Genomic DNA, 17,760 nt, shown 5'->3' with positions numbered 1-17,760 from the left:
ATTATTAGATTTCACTAAATGAAAGGAGGAGGATGGGAGGAAGCAAGGGAAGAGGGGCAGGAGAAAGCCATGCCTTTGGTACCTAGGCCTTCACTGGGGGATTTATGTGACTTAATCCATCTCTGAAAACGGCCATTATCATGTTGCGTTTATTGTCACAAGGTTAGCAGGGACAGTGTTTGATTTATTACGTAATCATCCAAATGAAAAAGACTTGACGATCATTTTGTCCAGACAGCCAATCAATGTATCGACGATGCATTCTCCTCGCGTGTTTATTGGTAGCATGACTTCCGGGTGTTGCGTTTGGCGGGAAATGAGTGGCCGGAACACGGAAGTGGTGCGCTTTTTAAATGATTATATTGACGACGTCGAGCGAGCGCCTGTCAAAAGAAAAGTTTACTTTCACTTTCATGACTGTCTAGAATCTAGGGATCTAGATTAGGAGCAGGCGGAGTAGGAAGAGTAGACCTTCCTCGGAAACGAAACTAAAACGCCGTCATACGGGACGCGTCACCTGATTGTTGGGTCGATGGCGAGTGCTTGTCTTTAGTGCGTTTCAGGTTGCTTAAAATACCAGCGCTAAGTTGAGTTAGCATGAGCCGTGTTGGGAATATGCGAGCGAGCGAGGAAGAGACACTTATGGACGACTACTTGGCCACCATCGGACTGCATCGGAAACGGGTCGCCAAGGACGGGTCGTGCTTGTTTCGTGCCGTGGCCGAACAGGTAGATACAATGTGACAAACAATTTCCATGTCTGTAGTTTAACTCGTGTGACGTCATTAACTGTCATTAAGCAGAGCGTATTCATATTGCTCATTTAATTTTAACGTTTAGTCTTTATTTTGATTTGCCCGGAAAAAGTTCAACCCAGACTTTTTAAGGTACCTCTGAAAATATTTTAGCAAATGTGTTGCTATGGTGACAGCCCCCCCCCAGCCCGTCACAATGCTCTGACCCAAGAAAATAGAATGCATCAGATTTTATATAGCGCTATTCTGGACCTGACCGTCATTTTTTTACACCCCATTTATCTTAAACAATTGGGTTGTTCTTCAATAAATACAAAGGAAAAAAAAAACTAATTTGACCTATTTGTTGTACGCTCTTATAAGTGCTGATGGATGCTCTTGTTGCAGGTTCTTCACTCCCAAAGTCTTCACTTACAAGTTCGCAGCCAGTGCGTTTGCTTCCTAAGGCAACATAGAGAGAGCTATGAGGCAGTAAGTGCACATTAGGTTTCTGCAAAACCAAAAACTCCCTCATATTGTTTAATATGTCACTTTTGTCTTAACAGCAAACGAGTCAGGAAATAGTTTTGTTTCTGGATTTTGGCATTGACTGCAGTTGTATTTTTTTTAATGAAATGCTGATTTATTAATTTTGCGCTGCGTGTGGTCCTTTTGGCCTGAGCAGCAAGGCAGGTGACATGGGGGAGATATTGCTATTTGCTGCTTTGTGGTGTTCCTTTTTTTTTTTTTTTTTGCATTGGGGCTGGCAGTAATTCGTCCACTCCAATAGATGGCGCTGTATTCAAAGATGTTTTGCAGCCTGTTTCTACAAAAAATTGATAATCTCTCCAAGTATGTATGGAGGACCAATCAATCCATTATTCTGGAATTGATTTCGCTCGACTTTCAACCTTAACATTTCTTCAATTTTGACACTTTTGGTCATTGATACTTTTGAATATCAACACTGTGCTGAATGAAATATAACACATTAAAAAGCAAGGTCAGATATATTGCGCCTGAAAGTTGGCACGTTTGATGGCGTTTGCATTGCTGCTGAAACTTTTTCAATTGTGTGTGAAGTTCATTGAAGGTGATTTTGAAGAGTACCTGCAGCAGCTTCAGGACCCGCAGGTGAGACCTCTGTGGACTCGCAACACACTTGAACACCTGTTAGCTTTTGTCTGAGCTAAAGCTAACAGTTAGTTGTTTTTGCAGCAGTGGGCAGGTGAAGTGGAGATGAACGCGCTGGCCGTCATGTTCAAGTAAGCCCAAGTTTTTGTGTGTGTGTGTGTGTGTGTGTGTGCTCCGCTTTTCAGCTCATTCAAGATTTGAACCATTTGTGTGTGCACAGGAGGGATTTTGTGATCTTTCAAGAGCCTGGCAAATCCCCGGTGGATATCACAGGCAACAAGTTCAAGGAGAAGGTCTGCATCCCACACATGGCTCCATTTGATGGATTTTTTTTTTATTTTCTGTTCACTCCATGAATCGCATCACCTTGACTTTCCACACCTCATAATCTGTTTTTTTTTTTTTAACCATGCATGTCAATTTTTTCTCCTTTTCAGATCCAGCTAATTTTTCTGAATGGAAATCACTACGACAGCGTTTATCCCATCAGCCATATAAAGAATGCTGCGCTCTGCCAGTGTGAGTCGAGTTCCAAGTGGCTTCCCAAAATATGGTTTTCTGGAGTAAGGGAAGATTTGTGTGTTTACGCTGCAGCCATCCTGTACGAGCTGCTGTACGCCGACGTCTTCCAACTGAGCCGGCACACCGTGACTTCCTGTCAGTCGAGAAGCCGAACCAGCGAGCGGCTGAGCGACGACAGTATGGCGCCGAGCCTCAGCAGCGACGACTCCGACTCGGAAGCGGAGAACTTGTTCAGGAGCAACAACAGCCGGACGAGGGTAACGCAGTTAACCCTATTTTTTTTAGGCTTCTGTAAATCCCACAATGCCTTTTTGTGTGAGTACAGGGGCGGGGTCGCGGCCATACGTTGCCAGAGAGTGTGCGCCGTTCACTGAGCGAGAATCTTTACCGAAATGTTGCATATGATGTGTGGCACAAGTCCAAGAAAGGTGAAGCAGGGAAAGAGGTTCCCTCCCGTTTAAATCCACCCGCACTCATCAAGTCTCCCGTCTTTTCAGCTCAACTCAAGCAGGATTACTGCATGGCTGCCGGGATGCAATATACCGTCGGTCAACGATGTCAGGTCTTGCGCATTTTAAAGTTTGCATTTTTTTCTTTTAAATATGCGCACGTACTGATTGCTGCTCAATGACTGTAGGTGTGGCTGGATGGAAGTGAGCAGAGCTACAACGCCACCATTGAGGAAATCCCGCCCGACGACGGCCTGGTGACTATTTACACGGAAGAAGAAGGCCAACTGTACGTAACACATATTACACAAACTGCAAACTCACTTTTACTATCACCATTATGCTCCTCAAATATTCACCTGTGATTTTACCTATTTGATTTTTTTTTTTAATCTATTTATTTTCTCAGTATTAATAAATATTGAATAGTTATATTTTCTGTTTGTGTTGCTCCATTGTTTGTATATTCAAATATCTCTCGCTTAAAGTTTACGAACACCACAACACTGATAGAATCTATAGTGTTGTGCATTGTTTGTTAGCATTAAGCTAACGATTGCCTGTTCCTCAAAATTCGTATCTCTGAACGCCACCGTATACGATCAGTCACGCTAACTGCTGCACATGCGTGACTGCAGACGCGTTCCTCTGTGGAGCCTGCGACCAGTCACGTCAGAGAGTCCGGAATGGAGCCCCGTCCACCGTCGGGAGAGGAGAATCTGCAACGGACAGCAAGGTAATTGGCGTGTTTGACAATCTTGCAAAATGAACTTTCCTCTGATGTAATGTCCATGTTATGGATGAGGCGTGCTTTGTCTTCCAGAAGGGCCTCGGGGCTCTGGCAAGTCCGGATCAAAGTCCTCTGGTTTCAGAGTGGGCTCAAGCGGACGTGCAGTCGTGAAGTCACGAGCGCCGCATGAGGATCTAAGACGCTACAGGTAAGTGCGGAGATTGACCTGCTTCATTTGGTCACAGCGTTGTTCCAAATTGGTGGTGTTCTTCAGGAGGAGCTCAGCAGACACTTTGTCATTTGGTATGACCAAGGGGGAGCATTTGACCAAAGAGGAGGAGCAGGTGGAGCTCCATCTCCAGGATGAGCTCAGCTTCCCGGCTCTTAGGGTTAGGAATCCACTCGTCGGTCGTTCTCTCCATTTGTCCACAGAATGAAATGAATACATTTTGTCTTCTTCAGAGTCCACTTGAAGTTGTTGGCACGCGTTCTCTCTCTGCTGCGGAAACACAGAAGATCACCCCTGAGCCTCTTCACATGGGTGACTCGTCTCCCTCGTCTCTCCCTCCTTCCCCGGTGTCCTCAAATGTTCCCCCTCCCGCACCCACGAGCTTGCCAGCTCCCACGTTCATAGCTCCCATCGCACCGTGTCCAGGTGGCACGAGGGCCTTTGTCCCCCGTCTATCTTCACCCAGTCCTCCAGTATACCCGAGCTCCTCGTCACCGGTGCCTCCTGTTCCACAAGTCACCGATGCCCTCCGACCTTCAGCTCAGAGGCCACGTAAGACGTGGGACCTCTCTGTCTTTCCAGTTAAATGTCCGGATGCCGGAGACGCCGGGAGTGTGTCGGTGGTCCACAACCAGGGCAGTGCAACGATGGACCCGACGGTTGCTCAAGAATTGAAGGATCGGGTGGCGGATGTCAACAGCAAAACGTGGGATCCCCTTCCCAGCCAAGACCTTCAGGTCCAATCGCGGCCTACTCCCTCTCCCCCCATCAGCCCGACACTCCTCCAGAATCCCAGTGAGAATTCACCAGCTCACGAGGCCTTGCTGGCTCCCTCCTCCGGCTCCCCCCAGCTTTTGCCCACTTCTCCCTTCCCGCTCGGACAACCCCCGACACTCCCCGGAGGCATCCTGGTGCACCACCTCTACCAGGATCCCCTGTACCCCGGCTTCCCCCAAGGAGAGAACGGCAATGTGCTGCCAGCTCCAAAGTTTTCTCTCCGCACTTCGGGAGAAGACCTCCCCCAGGGTGAGAAATGCCCAAATCAAGTATCGAAGCACATCGTGTAAATCCCGCTGATGGATGATTTTCCTTCCACAGATGTCAACGTCTTGAGGTTTTTCTTCAACTTGGGTGTGAAGGTAAAGCAGCAGCGACATCACGCATGTGGCACGTTGGCAATCACGAGCCCACGTTACGTCGAAATGATTCAGATGTTCATTGTTGTGCTTTAGGCGTACACCTGGCCCTTCTACATGCCCTACCTGTACCTGCTCCCCCTCCAGCAGGCCCACATCATGCAGCCCCGAGTCCAGATGCCCCACTGCCCTCCCGAAGCCCCCCTCCAGCCCACGTGTCCCTCCGCAGCGGTTCCCGTGCAACCAGGTGAGCCCGCTAACGCCTGTGGTGACGCGTGGCCTGCACCCCACAGACCGGCGTACCAGGCGTTGCCGTGGCAACAACATCCGGCGGCGGGATTCGGCACGCAGACTCCACAGTGTGCCGCGTTGCCGTCGTACCCTCAGGACCCCCACGCCAATGCGCTCCACAGAGGCTCCCTGCATGCTATCCCGGTCAACGCGGCACTCGCATATAATATGGGTATCAACATACTCGACAGTTTTTCTTGTTTACATCGCGACAGGTTGCTGATTTTGTCTCACCAGAAAAAAACAATATATATATATCGGCCGAAACGGATGAATTATATTTCAGCTCATTTATGTGCAATAAGATGTTTTGAGATACCCGCGTGGTCCACCCAGCTCAAGGCACCACTGAATTGTGCTTTTGGATGAAGTTTCACGAGGAACCTAAAATGGCACTGGAACCTTTCCAGGTGAACTTAATCAGCAGCTTTGAAGAAAGCCAACTGAAGTTCATGTGTGAAGGATCTAGTGCATTGTAGGTTCATTCTGAAATTTCACCTGATTGAAACTGTATTTTAAGTTCGTGTCGACGCACGCGACGTGTACGTTACAAGAGTTTTTCCGATGTTTTCAGGAGACAATGGCATGAATGCGATGCCGCGGCCTGACATCTCCCCAGCACTGGTACTGTATCTTCTTGTATCTCCTTTTTATGGTCTGAAGGGCTTTTCTTTCTCTGTGTAGATGGTGTGGTGGGGAAGCTATTGAGAAAAGTGGGTTGTTGTTGGGGAAGTGGCAGGAAATTCAGGCATTGTTTTTTTTTTTTTTTAACCAATGTGCTGTATATTTGTATTTGTTTTTTTTTTAATATATTTTGATTTTAGAGATTTTTTTTGCACACTAATAATGTCCTGTAATTTAACTTTGTAGTCTAATAGCCTAATCGTGCAGTGGTTATCGAACATTTTATGCAATTTCTTTTTAAAAACATTAAATAGCTCTCGACGTAATTCTGTCGGTTGATCATTAAATATAAAAAATATTATGACTATATATAGCACAAAAATTTAAAACTCTAAAAGACATGTCCAATAAAGTTAAATACAGCCAAACAATATAGCAAATGACAAATTCAACCAACAATCAATAACAATTTTTTTGGTTAGTACGTTAATATCTTAAAAATAAATGGGGAAATTGTGCAGTTATACCAATGAAAGATTTCCCTTGTCCCAGCCACTTTTTTTTAACATTTCCTTTTTGATTTTTCGGGAAGGGAAGAGCAGCCTCTTTGGCCCACATCCCTCCTGGGGGTCACAGGGCGCCTCATCATCACCCGTCAGTGGGCTGCAACACTGATGAAATCGACGAGTCGGCCATTTTGCGGCTGGGGCCGAGCAGAAACAACAGAGGACGAAGACCAGGTGGGCGAGGAGGCTACAGGAGGAGACGTGGGCGGGAACCGGGCAACTACTTCTGATGCACCAATAAAGATGTTGAAACTGCAACTTATCACTTGTTGGTTTTTTATTATTATTATTCACATATATTTTGAAGAGAGACAATAAAAAAAATCAACAGTGAAATCAAATTGCTCCAGGCCTCGTTGAGGGCGTGCTGCATCTGCACTGCCCTAACTGGTTGTGCAGCAAATCAAATATGGCCATTATTTTAATGAGCCTTGACTATTGAATTCCAAAAGTAGATAGTCAAACAAAGATATTGCTACCTTATGTACACGCCTAATGACTGGTTAACTAAGAGTAACCTGACCTGTAACACGGAAGTTGTTACAAGGTAATCGGAAGCCCTAAGCAAATACGCGCTATCACGGAGAAAACTAACAAGGTGCTTAAAAAAAACCAAATCATATTTAGTACACTTCAGAAAAAAATAATACAAGTCTGATACTATATCACAAATATTTTAACTGCTTTTTGAAACTGCATAAGTCGCAGCTCATTCATTCAATTGTGAAAGACAAATTATTTTCGCGAACATTTTACCAACAGTATAAATAAAATACAACCCGTCACACCTCGTTTTGGTCAATGAAAAAGACATTTTAGCCTAATCTTATTTTGTAAATTACATTTAGTTCCGATTTTATTCGTCAACGAAACAGATTTAGTTACCGGTATCGTTATGTGACCGGCATTATCGTTACATCTCGTCTCCCTCACGCCATAAAAGTCTCGTACAGGACGATATTTTGTCCTGATTTTTATTAATATATAAATCATTACTTAATGATAAATCTTCTCCTTCATTGTCACTTGGATGTCATTGGGCAGTCCTCGCTTAATCAGCTCCTCTTTCAACTGCAGGACAAAACAAGACACTTAAAACTGTGGATAATAACGTGTCGTGTATGTGACGTGTAGACTACTTACCGCCGGTAAACCGTATTTTTGGATGAGGTTGAACGTATCGTGGCTTTGGACCTTAAATCTGGCATCCAGGGCAAAATACACTAAAGAGGGAAAAAGTCGCTCATTTTTAAATCGGGTGGCCTGGAAGTACCAAGTGGCAGTGGTGAGTTGTTGTTTTTTTTCCCCCCCACCTATCAACATTTCAACCTGTTGTTGCCATGTCTAATCTCCAAAAGGTCCTTCAGAATTATAAATGCCCGCCAATGAATTTTAAGAGCAGGCAGAATTCAAATGAGTTAGCTAGCTAGCTTGCTAACATTTTGAAATGAGGACCAAATGAGCGAGCTAGCTAGCTTGCTAACATTTTGAAATGAGGACGATAGACCTGCCACTGCCACGTGGTGATGTCAAGTCTGTTTATTATTATTATTATTATTATTAATAATAATAATAATAATAATAATTATTATTATTATTATTATTATTATATACAAGAGAGAAGAGGTTTGACTCACAGTGGTCAACTGCTACGAAGACGCAGCGCATCTCCGAGTGAATTTTGCTGTGGGACGGCAGGATTGACATGTTAGTATAAATGGCGGGTGTGCCAATGAGCAAATATATACGTACCGTTCGTCATCTAGAATCGATTCGACAACAAAGCAGATGGCGTGACGTAAGCCCGAATCTTCTTCAGTCGGTATCCAGGACAAAACAAAGTGGCCGCCGTTCAAATCCGTCTTCTCTATGCCAGCCGGCCCGCTGAATAGCACTTGTTTGATGCTATCAAACATTGATTGAATTCATAAATAAAAAATAATAATGAGACAATTTTTGAATCATGCATTTCAATATTTCATCATTTATTTGTTTCATTTAATAAATGCCATATCCAATTTATAAATAAAATATCGAACTAATTAATGAGCTTTTTAATTCAATATTTCATGGTGTATTTATTGATTTCATTTTGGCACTTTCAGTCCTGCATGATTGTTTTGGTGGTATTCAATTATTTTTAAATGCCTACCTTGATCTTAACGCCTTTGCATGAATGTTAATGTTCAGCGTATGGTTTACAAAGGCGTGAAGGTGAGTTTCATCTTCAGGTGTAGGAAACACAAAGCCGGGTATCATATCCCTTACTTGGCACGACTCCAAAGGTGGATCCACTGAAAATTTCAAATTCACACAGGGGAAAGGTTACACACATTACAAAAACACTTGAAACGGTAATATTTAGCATTATCAAACCACTTTCTCACAAATAAGCCATGCTACCAACCTAGCATAGCCAGTCGTGATTGGTTTGTTTTGCAAAGCTAATACTCGCAATACAATTTTGTTGATGCTGGACAGGACTTTCTGTCTTACCGTCACTCTCTGACTCCCCAACAGTAAAAAAAAAAAAAAAAAAAAAAAAAGCTTAATGCCCAGAAAATCGATAAATCACGTAGCTCTACTCATTGCCACTCCCGCCAACTGACAATACAAAACAATAACACCAGTATTTTGGATATCGTCAGCTCATGCATTTTTGACTCTCCCCACATTTTCACTGAGACTGGACAAGATGAGTCAAATCCAAACGTGAACACTTTCTCACCTTTCAGAACAAATTGCACTGGGACCAGGCTGAGGTTATCCGTAAATGGGTGAAATGTCACAAACCCATTTGAGTCAGTTAGAAGCAAGTCATTGTGTGGGTAATCCCTCATGATCAGCTCTACAGCGTACGCTCCCTCCACGCTGGTGGTGTTGATCTTGGGTTCATAGATGGGGTCATAGTAGAAACTACAGTACTGCAAAGAAGGAGCAGTCAGCACTAGGCTTGGGCTTGAGGAGGGTGTTGTATTGAGGCGGCGAGGGTCACTTACGCCAGTGTAATGTAAAATTTTGCTGAAGATTGTAGAGGACCCATAGAAATCATCGCAGATGACTTTATCTCCATCTGTGTCATACATGGGCAGCTTTATATGTGTGTCGCAGTTGGAGGGGACCCTTTGGGATTGACACAAACATTCTTTGGAGGCTGGTTGCCATGGCGCCCGCATGTCAATGTCAGGGTGGTCGTACCTGTAGACGGGAATCATGGTGGTCCGGGGAGACGAATTTGGCCGACCTGTGTCGGACCTGTTCCTCAGGTCTAACTCTATCATGGTGGACACTTTCGTGATATTGTTGACATTGTCGATCCAGTTGATGCCTTCGAAACTGTAAGAACCAAAGAAAATTCGTCCTTGAGTGGATTTGGGATGGATAGAATCAGGAAGATCATCAATGGGGACAGCACTGACTGGAAGATTTGGAAACAAGATAACCCTGGTTTAGGATTGTTTAGAAATGGAGCCAATAGAAAACCGCGGGGGGGCGGCGAGAGAGACAGAGGATCTATCTGTGGGTTTTTTTTTCAGCCTGGTACCTAAATCCCCAAGATGTTAGTCAATTCAGATCGTAGCGTGGTTAACTTATTCTTTCTCTGCATCCATAAATATATCCTATAACCCGAAAGAGAAGCTCTCAAGACTCACTTCAGTTCAAAAGGTGCTTCGGAGTCCGTCACATGCACAGTGACTTCATATTGACACCACTCTCCGATATTCTCGTCCACAAAGTCCACAGACATCAAGTTGAAGGGGCAGAGCTCCACCGGACAGTTCAGCAAGGTGAGGTTGTGGCACTCCTGGAAGGCGATCTTGTAGCGCATGACGGTCTGTGGAGCATAAGCTCGCCATGTCATCCGACAGCGCAGAAATTGACGTACGCTTCGGGAAAGGCACAATACGCACCGTGTAGCTCGTGCCGATGAGGGGGTGGTAGGTGAACGCCAAACCCGTGTAGTTGGAGGCCCGGCAGCTGCAGGCCAGCAGCAACAAAACCAAAAGGCAGCAGCAACGCATGACGAACGACTGGACCTCAACTCGTACGACTCCCGATAACGAGTCGAGCGTCTGACGCCGGCTTCTTTATGCGGTCTGACTTGTTCTCGGGGGAAAAACTGACGCGTGTTCTGATTTACCAGCAGAATGCAAAGGTGAGGCTTGGCAGCTTGCCATTGTAATTACCATCAGTGTGATAGCTCATGAATGTTTTTGCGCAATTGACAAAACTATTGTTCCCACATACTGCCGCACTGGCTGCTCATCATATCTCGTCTCATCTTCCAATTTGCCAACATGCACTTTGCTAGCGTGATCTGTCTACACTGCGGCAGCTTTAGAGTGCCCCGTTGTTAGCCGTGAGTGCGCACGTGTCAAGTCGAGTAAGACGGGAAGCAAAGAGGGGATTTTTTTCCCCCCCCTCAAATGTCAATGGGACTGGGTTTAATTTTCACTTTATAGAGACGTCTTTTCACCTAAAAAAATTGTATAATGAATCCACACACACAAACTCGCATGCAGTCATTATGATTGTTAGAGACGTGCTGTTAACTTGCCAATAAAAAGCTTGAGAAAATTTCACAAAAGGTTAATTATAGTGCCTAATGGAGGGGGAGTCCCAAGAAAAGACGTGCTCATTTATTTTGTAAAATTAAACGCCGGTGAGACCGGTCTGCCCATGTGTGTTTTTGAGATTAGTCTCACTCAGAAGTCTTAAAATAAGTTTTTACAGCAAAAATCATGGCTCTTTAAAAGTTACTTTATTGTGCGTGTAAAATAAGTCATTTTCAGACAGATAAAATAAGAAATAAAGACAGATACTTTTTTTTTTCCTGATTGTATTTTCTTCAAAAATCAGGATTTAAAAAAAAAGTTTTGCTTAGTGAGCTCATTTTTGCAGCACAAACTACAGAGGCATCAATATGATGTATCTGTAGTAAAAAAAAGTTCCGATACCACATCCCCGATAGCGTTCAGCACAGGATTCTGTTTCCGAACATAATTTTTTTTTAAATTATGTAAAATAAAGTAAATAAAAAATCAAAACACACTTTAATCACAATTGTGAGATGTAATGACATCATCAAGTATGCTTAGCACTCGAATGTGTGTACTCGCTATGAAAAAAAATGTAATTGCTCTAACAATGCGTATGAATGATGAACATAAATAATTGTCGTTGGGACAAAGTGAAGGCCCCAGAATCCCACTTTGCTCAGGGCACAATGGAGGTTTGTGTTGTTGTTGTTGTGGTGGTCTCGCTGAAGCTCACCAATCTCAGGGTGATGTCCGAGGGCAGTCCTCGTAACACCAGCTCTGCTTTCAGCTACGGGTCGAAAAACGGAAGCCCTCAAAAGCGTGTTAGCATTGACTTGAGTGTGTCGCACACTTGGTGCTGAATAACCGACCTGCGCTACGTCGCTTTGGTCCACAGACAACGGGAATGCCGACTGGAGCCTTGCCGTCACTATTACCACAACTAAATACAGAAATGACTTTTAATTTTTGGCAGCGAGCTGGAGATGATGTCATCTGATTTTCAAATAATTATTGAGGTAATGCCCGACAAAACAATTAAGCAATTACTCATGCTTCTTAAATTTTCAGGCGCTGATTATAACGTGTCATTATAAATCGTCCTGTCTGCTTGAAAAAAAAAAAAAATCATCAGGAAGTTTTATTTTCGCTCTAGGTAAAAAAAAAAAAAATTATTCAAATTTCCTGGACTCAAAACATTTGAGAATTGAAGGAATGGGGAAACAACTCACCAGGATGAACCTTCACAATGACGCAGCGCATCTCTGAGTGACGTGTGCTGTGGGAGAGCGATATTAGCGCGTTAGCATGCTAAGTGTGTGACGATGGCTGTCACTGATGGGCAGACTGCAAGTGAACTTAAGTGAACTTAAGACACCTACGTCAGTCCAAAGTCAACCGTTTGGAGGACAAAGCAGACTGGGTGACTTTGACCCAAGTCCTTCTCAGTAGGTCTCCAGACCAGCTCAAAAATCCCATCTGCCATGTCCAACGGCCCGCTAAACAGCACACGCAGGCTCCTGAAAAATAAAACCTTCTTCAGAAAATGGATCACACAAGCTTCTACTGATTTCTAGTATCACGTTCATCAAACACATACTGAATATCTCTCCCGAAAAAACTTATGGGGATTTTCAGGGTCTGATTGACTGAGGCGAACAGATGATCTCCGTTGGCTGGTGTAGGAAGCTGGAAGGCAGGCAGGGACTCTCCGTCCACGCAGGACGTCGCCCGAGGACCCACTACACATTTAGTACACGGACGGAATCATTTAACGGCAATCTTCTACGATGAGGAACAACACAATTTGAAAAAAAGCAACAGTCCAAATGTGCCCATTTTCTCACCTATCAGAACAAACTGGACGGGGATTTGGCTGAGGACATCCTCGCTTGTGAGATTCCTAGTCCCACTGTTGTAAGACAGCGTGATGTTCTGGCGAGGAAAGTCCTCCATGATCACCTGCACGGCGTACGCACCTTCCGCGATGTCAATGCTTGGGGCGAAAAACATGTTGCAGTCCTGGAAACATGGAGCAGTCAGCACTTTTTCACCACTGAAGGGTTTTGCGAGTAGAAGTTTGAGATGGTTTTCAAGGGTCACTCACTGGCGAAAGCTGGAGAACAGATGTTGCGTTTTGATAGCGACACCTCACCACGTCTCCGTCAGGGTCAAAGGTGGGTAGGGTCACGTTCCTCTGGCAGTTGGAGGCGACTCTACGGGGTGCACGCAAACATCTGGCAGTCGCCGCGCTTCCACGTTAGGGGTGGTCTTACTGTACCTGAGAATAGGCAGCACGTTGGCCCGGGGGGACGCGTTTGCCCGGCCGGTGTCGGACCTCGTCCAGGTGTGCGCGTGTGCGATGGCCACCACCTCTGTCACGTTATTGGTGACGTTGATCCACTGGAGGACGACTGGAGCAGAAAGGCTGGACCAACACACTTTTTTTTTTTTTTTGCTATTTCAAGGTGGCCGGCACATCCGAGCAACTTACCGCAGCACCAACTTGGAGGTCTGGGTCACATCATAATATGTTTCTACGTTATATTGACACGTTCCGTTAGTTTCAAAGGTGAGTAAGACCCGAGATAAACCTGGGGCGCAGTTCTTGGATTGGCATGCCCAAAAGGATTCAGGGCAGCTGTTTTGGAAGGTCATTTTGGAGCGAACAACCACCTGCGTAGACGTCGAGTGATTCCAACAGGTTTTGTTTGTTTTCAAGTGCTCTTCGCTGGTTTCCGTTGCAACCGGGTCGAGGTTACGTACCGTATTATTCACGGAGGGGTCATAGATCAGGACCGCGCTCAGGAAGGTGGATGCATGGGAGCTGCAGATGAGTAGCGACAAGACGAGCAGGTGGCACCACATGATGAACAGTGGACGGTCTTAGTCACGGACGTTCCTGCCTCTGGTCTGGCCAGCTTCTTGTATTGCAGTGAACAATGTCCAAGGGTGTGGCCTGGCATGAGGAGATTCTGATAACAGTGGGTGACTGTGTCTGTCTCTACCTGTGCACATTTGTGAAACTTTAAAAAAAAATTGCTTGCCGCTTCATATGTCGCAGTGTTGAAATGATTTCCAAAGCAACATTTTTGGCCCTTCAATAACATTGAGAAAAGGAGGGAGACTTTTTGTACGTTATGGTTGAGTGAAATTGCAAGACACGGCTAAAATGTTCTGCGCTCCAGTGGTTGCCAGACCGGTTCTTTTCACACATGCAGAAAAATTGATTTGAAAAAGGGAGAAGATGGTAAAATTAAAATTATGATTAGATGTTTATATGCTCGGCTGTCTTTTCACACGGCCACGGATGAGATTTTTAAACATCACAGCTTCCTGATTTCTGACATTACAACAGCAAAACAGGTAAGACAGAAATGTCGGTTAACAGCATTCCAAAAGATTGCATTGTGGTAACAAACAACCCGACTTACCTAAGTGGAGTTTTTAACACGGTGCTGTAACCATTGTGCAATTGAGAGTCTTTGTGGAAAGAAGCTGAACTTGACAAATATAATAAAATAATTTGGGGGAAGCATTTTGAGCTAATGGTTAGCATGATGTCACGTGTTTAAAGTTGAGGGTTTCACATCTCAGATTAGTTCTTCCCGTGTGGACTTAAAATGTTCTTGGTGCTTCTTCTCGGGGAACTCCGGTTTCATATTGCATTCCAACTCTGTCACGGAGAGAACAATTAGACATTGTGGTTTTCACAAATCAACAGAGTTGTTTTCACTCCTACAGAGTCCAGACATCTATAAAGTATATAGAATACTAAGACATTTGGTAGAACAGTCCCAGTTTTATTGTTACTTGTCTTCACACACAGTTAAGTGGTTAAGAGTATTTTTGCTGTTTTTAGGCCTCATCTTAGCACATCTGAGAAAAATGAAAAAAATATATACATTGCTGATATTATCTGATTAGGCTAAATTAGATAAACCAACAAGTGGAAATAAACGAGACGTCTACCAATCTTTGAAAATTAACAACAATTCGATTTTTCATACTTTGTTGTTTGTCAACTAATTAATAGCCAAGTTCCAATTATTTTATACGGTCACGATTACAGCAACATGTTTTCCTGTACATTTTGGGAAACTTTGCTGGAATAAAAACTCTTGAATCTTGAAAGACAAATCTTTATCAAAAGGCTTTGTCAACCAATCATGTGACTAGCAGCCAATCAGGTGACGGTATCTTTGTTATTTAGCCCGCCTACTCTCTCTGAGATTCTCCCAGAGGTGGAGCGTACTGTCCATCACACGCACACCACAGTCATGTGACTCGTGTTTACAGTGTTTCACTTCCGCCTTCCGCCGTCTCACTTCACAGTGTCACCATCCGAAGTTTGTGACTGAAAATCTCGCTAAAAAGTTGCAAGAGTTAGCCCCTGAGTTGTCGCCGTTGTCCTTCGGCCTTTTCCTTCGTGCTGTGGGACTACTAGAGGCCCGTTGGGAGTGATGGCGGACGAGGAGAGCTCACCGCTGCTGTCCTCCGACCACCACGACGAGACAAATGGCAATTTTCTCGGTAGAACGTCCTACGGACTCCTCGTTGAACCCCAGAGTATGTCAGAAATGCAAGAAATATCAAATATGTCGACATAAACGACACGCGAAATGTTAGGGGCATTAAGTTCGCCCAAGCTTAGATGAATATTGTATTGTTTTTCTTTTAAAGATCCATAGATAATGGTTGGTGGTCACATGATGGTCAGCAAATGGTTGTTCTTGGTGGTCACGTAGTAAGAATTATTCATACCAAGTATGAGCACGTAACGTTCTTTAATATTACAGAATCATAGACATCAATCTGACTTTAGAAGAGTGTACAAAAATGTAAAACGTCAACTAATGTCCCTTCGTCGAATCACCGTTCACGCCGTATTGTGGATTTTGAAATAATTTTACATAATTTATTTTTGCCATATGGGAATTTGCAGTGAAGGTAAACTGCCTTTTGAACTCGCAGATATTCATAAGTTACAACTCTAACAGTGTGGAACTTGAGTATGGCGACCCCAAGTGGACAAAAGTGCTTTACATACAGTATACAGTAGATTTAAAATGCTGCTGAGGAAGGTATCAGTGATGAGTCAATGTTAAACAAATGCCCCCTCCTCTAGGTTTGGTGTCTGATGAACCCCCACCGCCCTACTCGCCACACAGCAGCCCAGAAAGCTTCAGCAGTGGCAACGCTCCAGTCATCAGCTGCCGCGTTTGTCAGGGAGCCATATGCGTGGAAGGCAAGACGCACCAACATGTGGTCAAGTGCAGCGTTTGCAATGAAGCCACTGTGAGTCCCGTGTGACCTTTACTCCCCACGTATTGTCCGTCTGCGAGAGTTTAAAACGCTCCTCCCTTCTGCAGCCCATCAAGAACGCCCCGGCTGGCAAGAAATATGTCAGATGTCCGTGTAGCTGTTTGCTCATCTGCAAAGTCACTTCGCAGAAGATCGCATGTCCACGACCGTACTGGTCGGTTCATTCATTCGTGATCACTTTATGGCCTACACTGGCTGGAAGCTCAGATGACAACGTTTGTTTGTGGTTTTCCTCCCAGTAAACGCATCATCAATCTGGGCCCAGTTCACATCGGCGAGGATAGTCCGGAGCTGCAGAACCCACCCGTCGGTGTCCGAGTCATCTGTGGCCATTGCTCCAATACCTTCTTGGTGCCTGTTCCTGTCCCTCGTCCTCCGTAACATCTCACGCAACTGACTCACCTTCTGTTTCTCTCCCAGTGGACAGAAATTTCCGACAGGACCTTGTCTAGATGTCCGCACTGCCGTAAAGTGTAAGCGCCTCTTTGTCGATTTGTATCGAGAACTCCTCAATAGGAAGTGGAGATATTTTTGTTTGGTGTTCTTTCAGTTCCTCCGTTGGCCGGCGGTACCCGAGGAGGAGGACCCTGCTGTGTCTCATGGTCTTCGCCGTGGTGGCCGCTTCCACCGCTGGACTAATGGTGAGTGTTGATAGAGGCCACGCGAACGCAATGCCAGGGCGTACGTAACCGTCATTTTGCATCCAGGTGGGAACGTGGCGACCCGCTCGGGACTCCAAAGGGATCTACGCCGCGTGGGTGCTCCTCGTCCTTATCGCCGCCTTCGCCCTGGCCAGAACCGTCTACTGGAGTTGCCTAAAAATCAGCCGCCCCGTTTCAACGTGATGTCGGAATCATCGCGGGGCGCATCAATGACTATTTTTTCAATAGGTGCCGATAGTTTGTTTATTAGCAATACAGTGAAGCCTTGCTATTCACCGAGCTTAAGGACTGAGCAAGGTGCTAATCGTAGTACATTTGGAAGTCATTGATGTTTCTATGCGTGAATCGATTTTACTCACTGTATTCATGTTAGTTCGTCATCCTGATTCAACATGAGCTCTGCCGACTGAATCAAGTTCCACTGTTTTACCGAGTTCTGATTCTTTTTGTATTGTCGGACGAACTGATAATTTAAAAAAAAACTAAATAACAAATCTATTTTTTGTTGCACTAAGAAGGAAATTTGGCGTTCAAGTCTCGGCAAGGGATGGTAGTGCGCAAAAACAACTGTACTGTCAAATATGTCTCCCTGCTAGAATATCAATGTCAAACTAATTTCATATTAGGGTGGTGTAGTATATTTTTATTCTGCTCCTATTCTTGTATGTTTACCTCATAAGGCCGGGGTCATGTAACCAGATCAGGCACTGACAAGAATTTTTCTTTGGGCCTGACATCGGTTGAATAAAATATTTTCCCAATCAGCCGTGTGTCACTAAAGTTTTTCTTCCAGCTGAGCACCGAAGACAATTCACCACAG

General features: G+C 44.7%; 4 protein-coding genes across 5 annotated transcripts; 2 read left to right on the top strand and 2 right to left on the bottom strand.

Annotated features, from left to right (window-relative positions):
• The first annotated feature begins 316 nt into the window (after positions 1-316).
• Positions 317-6,665, top strand: otud4 (OTU deubiquitinase 4). Of its 2 annotated transcripts, none has more exons than XM_085939650.1 (18): positions 317-729; positions 1,143-1,226; positions 1,818-1,868; positions 1,953-1,999; positions 2,089-2,161; positions 2,306-2,387; positions 2,463-2,647; positions 2,716-2,818; positions 2,888-2,952; positions 3,028-3,128; positions 3,478-3,575; positions 3,663-3,777; positions 3,844-3,958; positions 4,032-4,824; positions 4,897-4,937; positions 5,031-5,181; positions 5,800-5,849; positions 6,442-6,665. In XM_085939650.1, the coding sequence occupies exons 1-18, from the start codon at positions 598-600 to the stop codon at positions 6,643-6,645; spliced, it is 2,490 nt and encodes an 829-aa protein (XP_085795776.1). In that variant the 5' UTR covers positions 317-597; the 3' UTR covers positions 6,646-6,665. The 2 variants fall into 2 exon arrangements, with proteins under 2 accessions (XP_085795776.1, XP_085795765.1); XM_085939639.1 differs by having other exon boundaries at positions 5,031-5,397.
• A 29-nt stretch (positions 6,666-6,694) lies between these two features.
• Positions 6,695-10,502, bottom strand: LOC147060157 (uncharacterized). Its single transcript, XM_085939604.1, has 10 exons — positions 10,327-10,502; positions 10,069-10,250; positions 9,614-9,751; positions 9,415-9,538; positions 9,144-9,339; positions 8,568-8,709; positions 8,168-8,320; positions 8,053-8,099; positions 7,559-7,638; positions 6,695-7,486 (listed from the first exon to the last, which is right to left on the bottom strand). Exons 1-10 carry the CDS (start codon positions 10,435-10,437, stop codon positions 7,412-7,414), a joined length of 1,248 nt encoding a protein of 415 aa, XP_085795730.1. The 5' UTR covers positions 10,438-10,502; the 3' UTR covers positions 6,695-7,411.
• A 941-nt stretch (positions 10,503-11,443) lies between these two features.
• Positions 11,444-14,697, bottom strand: LOC147060156 (uncharacterized). Its single transcript, XM_085939613.1, has 11 exons — positions 14,388-14,697; positions 13,720-13,961; positions 13,448-13,629; positions 13,235-13,381; positions 13,061-13,169; positions 12,801-12,975; positions 12,554-12,695; positions 12,336-12,473; positions 12,186-12,232; positions 11,826-11,896; positions 11,444-11,743 (listed from the first exon to the last, which is right to left on the bottom strand). Exons 2-11 carry the CDS (start codon positions 13,819-13,821, stop codon positions 11,633-11,635), a joined length of 1,224 nt encoding a protein of 407 aa, XP_085795739.1. The 5' UTR covers positions 13,822-13,961; positions 14,388-14,697; the 3' UTR covers positions 11,444-11,632.
• A 492-nt stretch (positions 14,698-15,189) lies between these two features.
• LOC147060155 (type I phosphatidylinositol 4,5-bisphosphate 4-phosphatase-A-like) lies at positions 15,190-17,704 on the top strand. The gene is made up of 7 exons (XM_085939627.1): positions 15,190-15,522; positions 16,082-16,251; positions 16,326-16,432; positions 16,518-16,629; positions 16,699-16,751; positions 16,829-16,919; positions 16,986-17,704. The coding sequence occupies exons 1-7, from the start codon at positions 15,417-15,419 to the stop codon at positions 17,121-17,123; spliced, it is 777 nt and encodes a 258-aa protein (XP_085795753.1). The 5' UTR covers positions 15,190-15,416; the 3' UTR covers positions 17,124-17,704.
• Positions 17,705-17,760: the final 56 nt, after the last annotated feature.

This window comes from Syngnathus leptorhynchus, chromosome 2 (genome assembly GCF_054491065.1).
Source record: "Syngnathus leptorhynchus isolate UIUO chromosome 2, UIUO_Slep, whole genome shotgun sequence".
In the NCBI taxonomy this organism is placed as follows: Eukaryota; Metazoa; Chordata; class Actinopteri; order Syngnathiformes; family Syngnathidae; genus Syngnathus; species Syngnathus leptorhynchus.
This window is presented reverse-complemented; position numbering and strand designations above follow the sequence as displayed.

Bases quoted from the DNA above. Each gene is read 5' to 3' on its own strand.
- otud4 (XM_085939639.1), top strand. From the start codon at position 598: ATGAGCCGTGTTGGGAATATGCGAGCGAGCGAGGAAGAGACACTTATG. The intron at 1,869-1,952 runs GTGAGACCTCTG...TTGTTTTTGCAG, and splicing joins AGCAGCTTCAGGACCCGCAG to CAGTGGGCAGGTGAAGTGGA. The intron at 3,129-3,477 runs GTACGTAACACA...GCGTGACTGCAG, and splicing joins ACGGAAGAAGAAGGCCAACT to ACGCGTTCCTCTGTGGAGCC.
- LOC147060157 (XM_085939604.1), bottom strand. From the start codon at position 10,437: ATGCGTTGCTGCTGCCTTTTGGTTTTGTTGCTGCTGGCCTGCAGCTGC. The intron at 8,710-9,143 runs GTGAGAAAGTGT...TGAAATTTTCAG, and splicing joins AGTGCAATTTGTTCTGAAAG to TGGATCCACCTTTGGAGTCG. The intron at 7,639-8,052 runs GTGAGTCAAACC...TTCCCTCTTTAG, and splicing joins CTTCGTAGCAGTTGACCACT to TGTATTTTGCCCTGGATGCC.
- LOC147060156 (XM_085939613.1), bottom strand. From the start codon at position 13,821: ATGTGGTGCCACCTGCTCGTCTTGTCGCTACTCATCTGCAGCTCCCAT. The intron at 13,170-13,234 runs GTACAGTAAGAC...TGCACCCCGTAG, and splicing joins AACGTGCTGCCTATTCTCAG to AGTCGCCTCCAACTGCCAGA. The intron at 11,897-12,185 runs GTGAGTTGTTTC...TTCTGTATTTAG, and splicing joins CATTGTGAAGGTTCATCCTG to TTGTGGTAATAGTGACGGCA.
- LOC147060155 (XM_085939627.1), top strand. From the start codon at position 15,417: ATGGCGGACGAGGAGAGCTCACCGCTGCTGTCCTCCGACCACCACGAC. The intron at 15,523-16,081 runs GTATGTCAGAAA...CCCCTCCTCTAG, and splicing joins ACTCCTCGTTGAACCCCAGA to GTTTGGTGTCTGATGAACCC. The intron at 16,630-16,698 runs GTGCCTGTTCCT...TTTCTCTCCCAG, and splicing joins ATTGCTCCAATACCTTCTTG to TGGACAGAAATTTCCGACAG.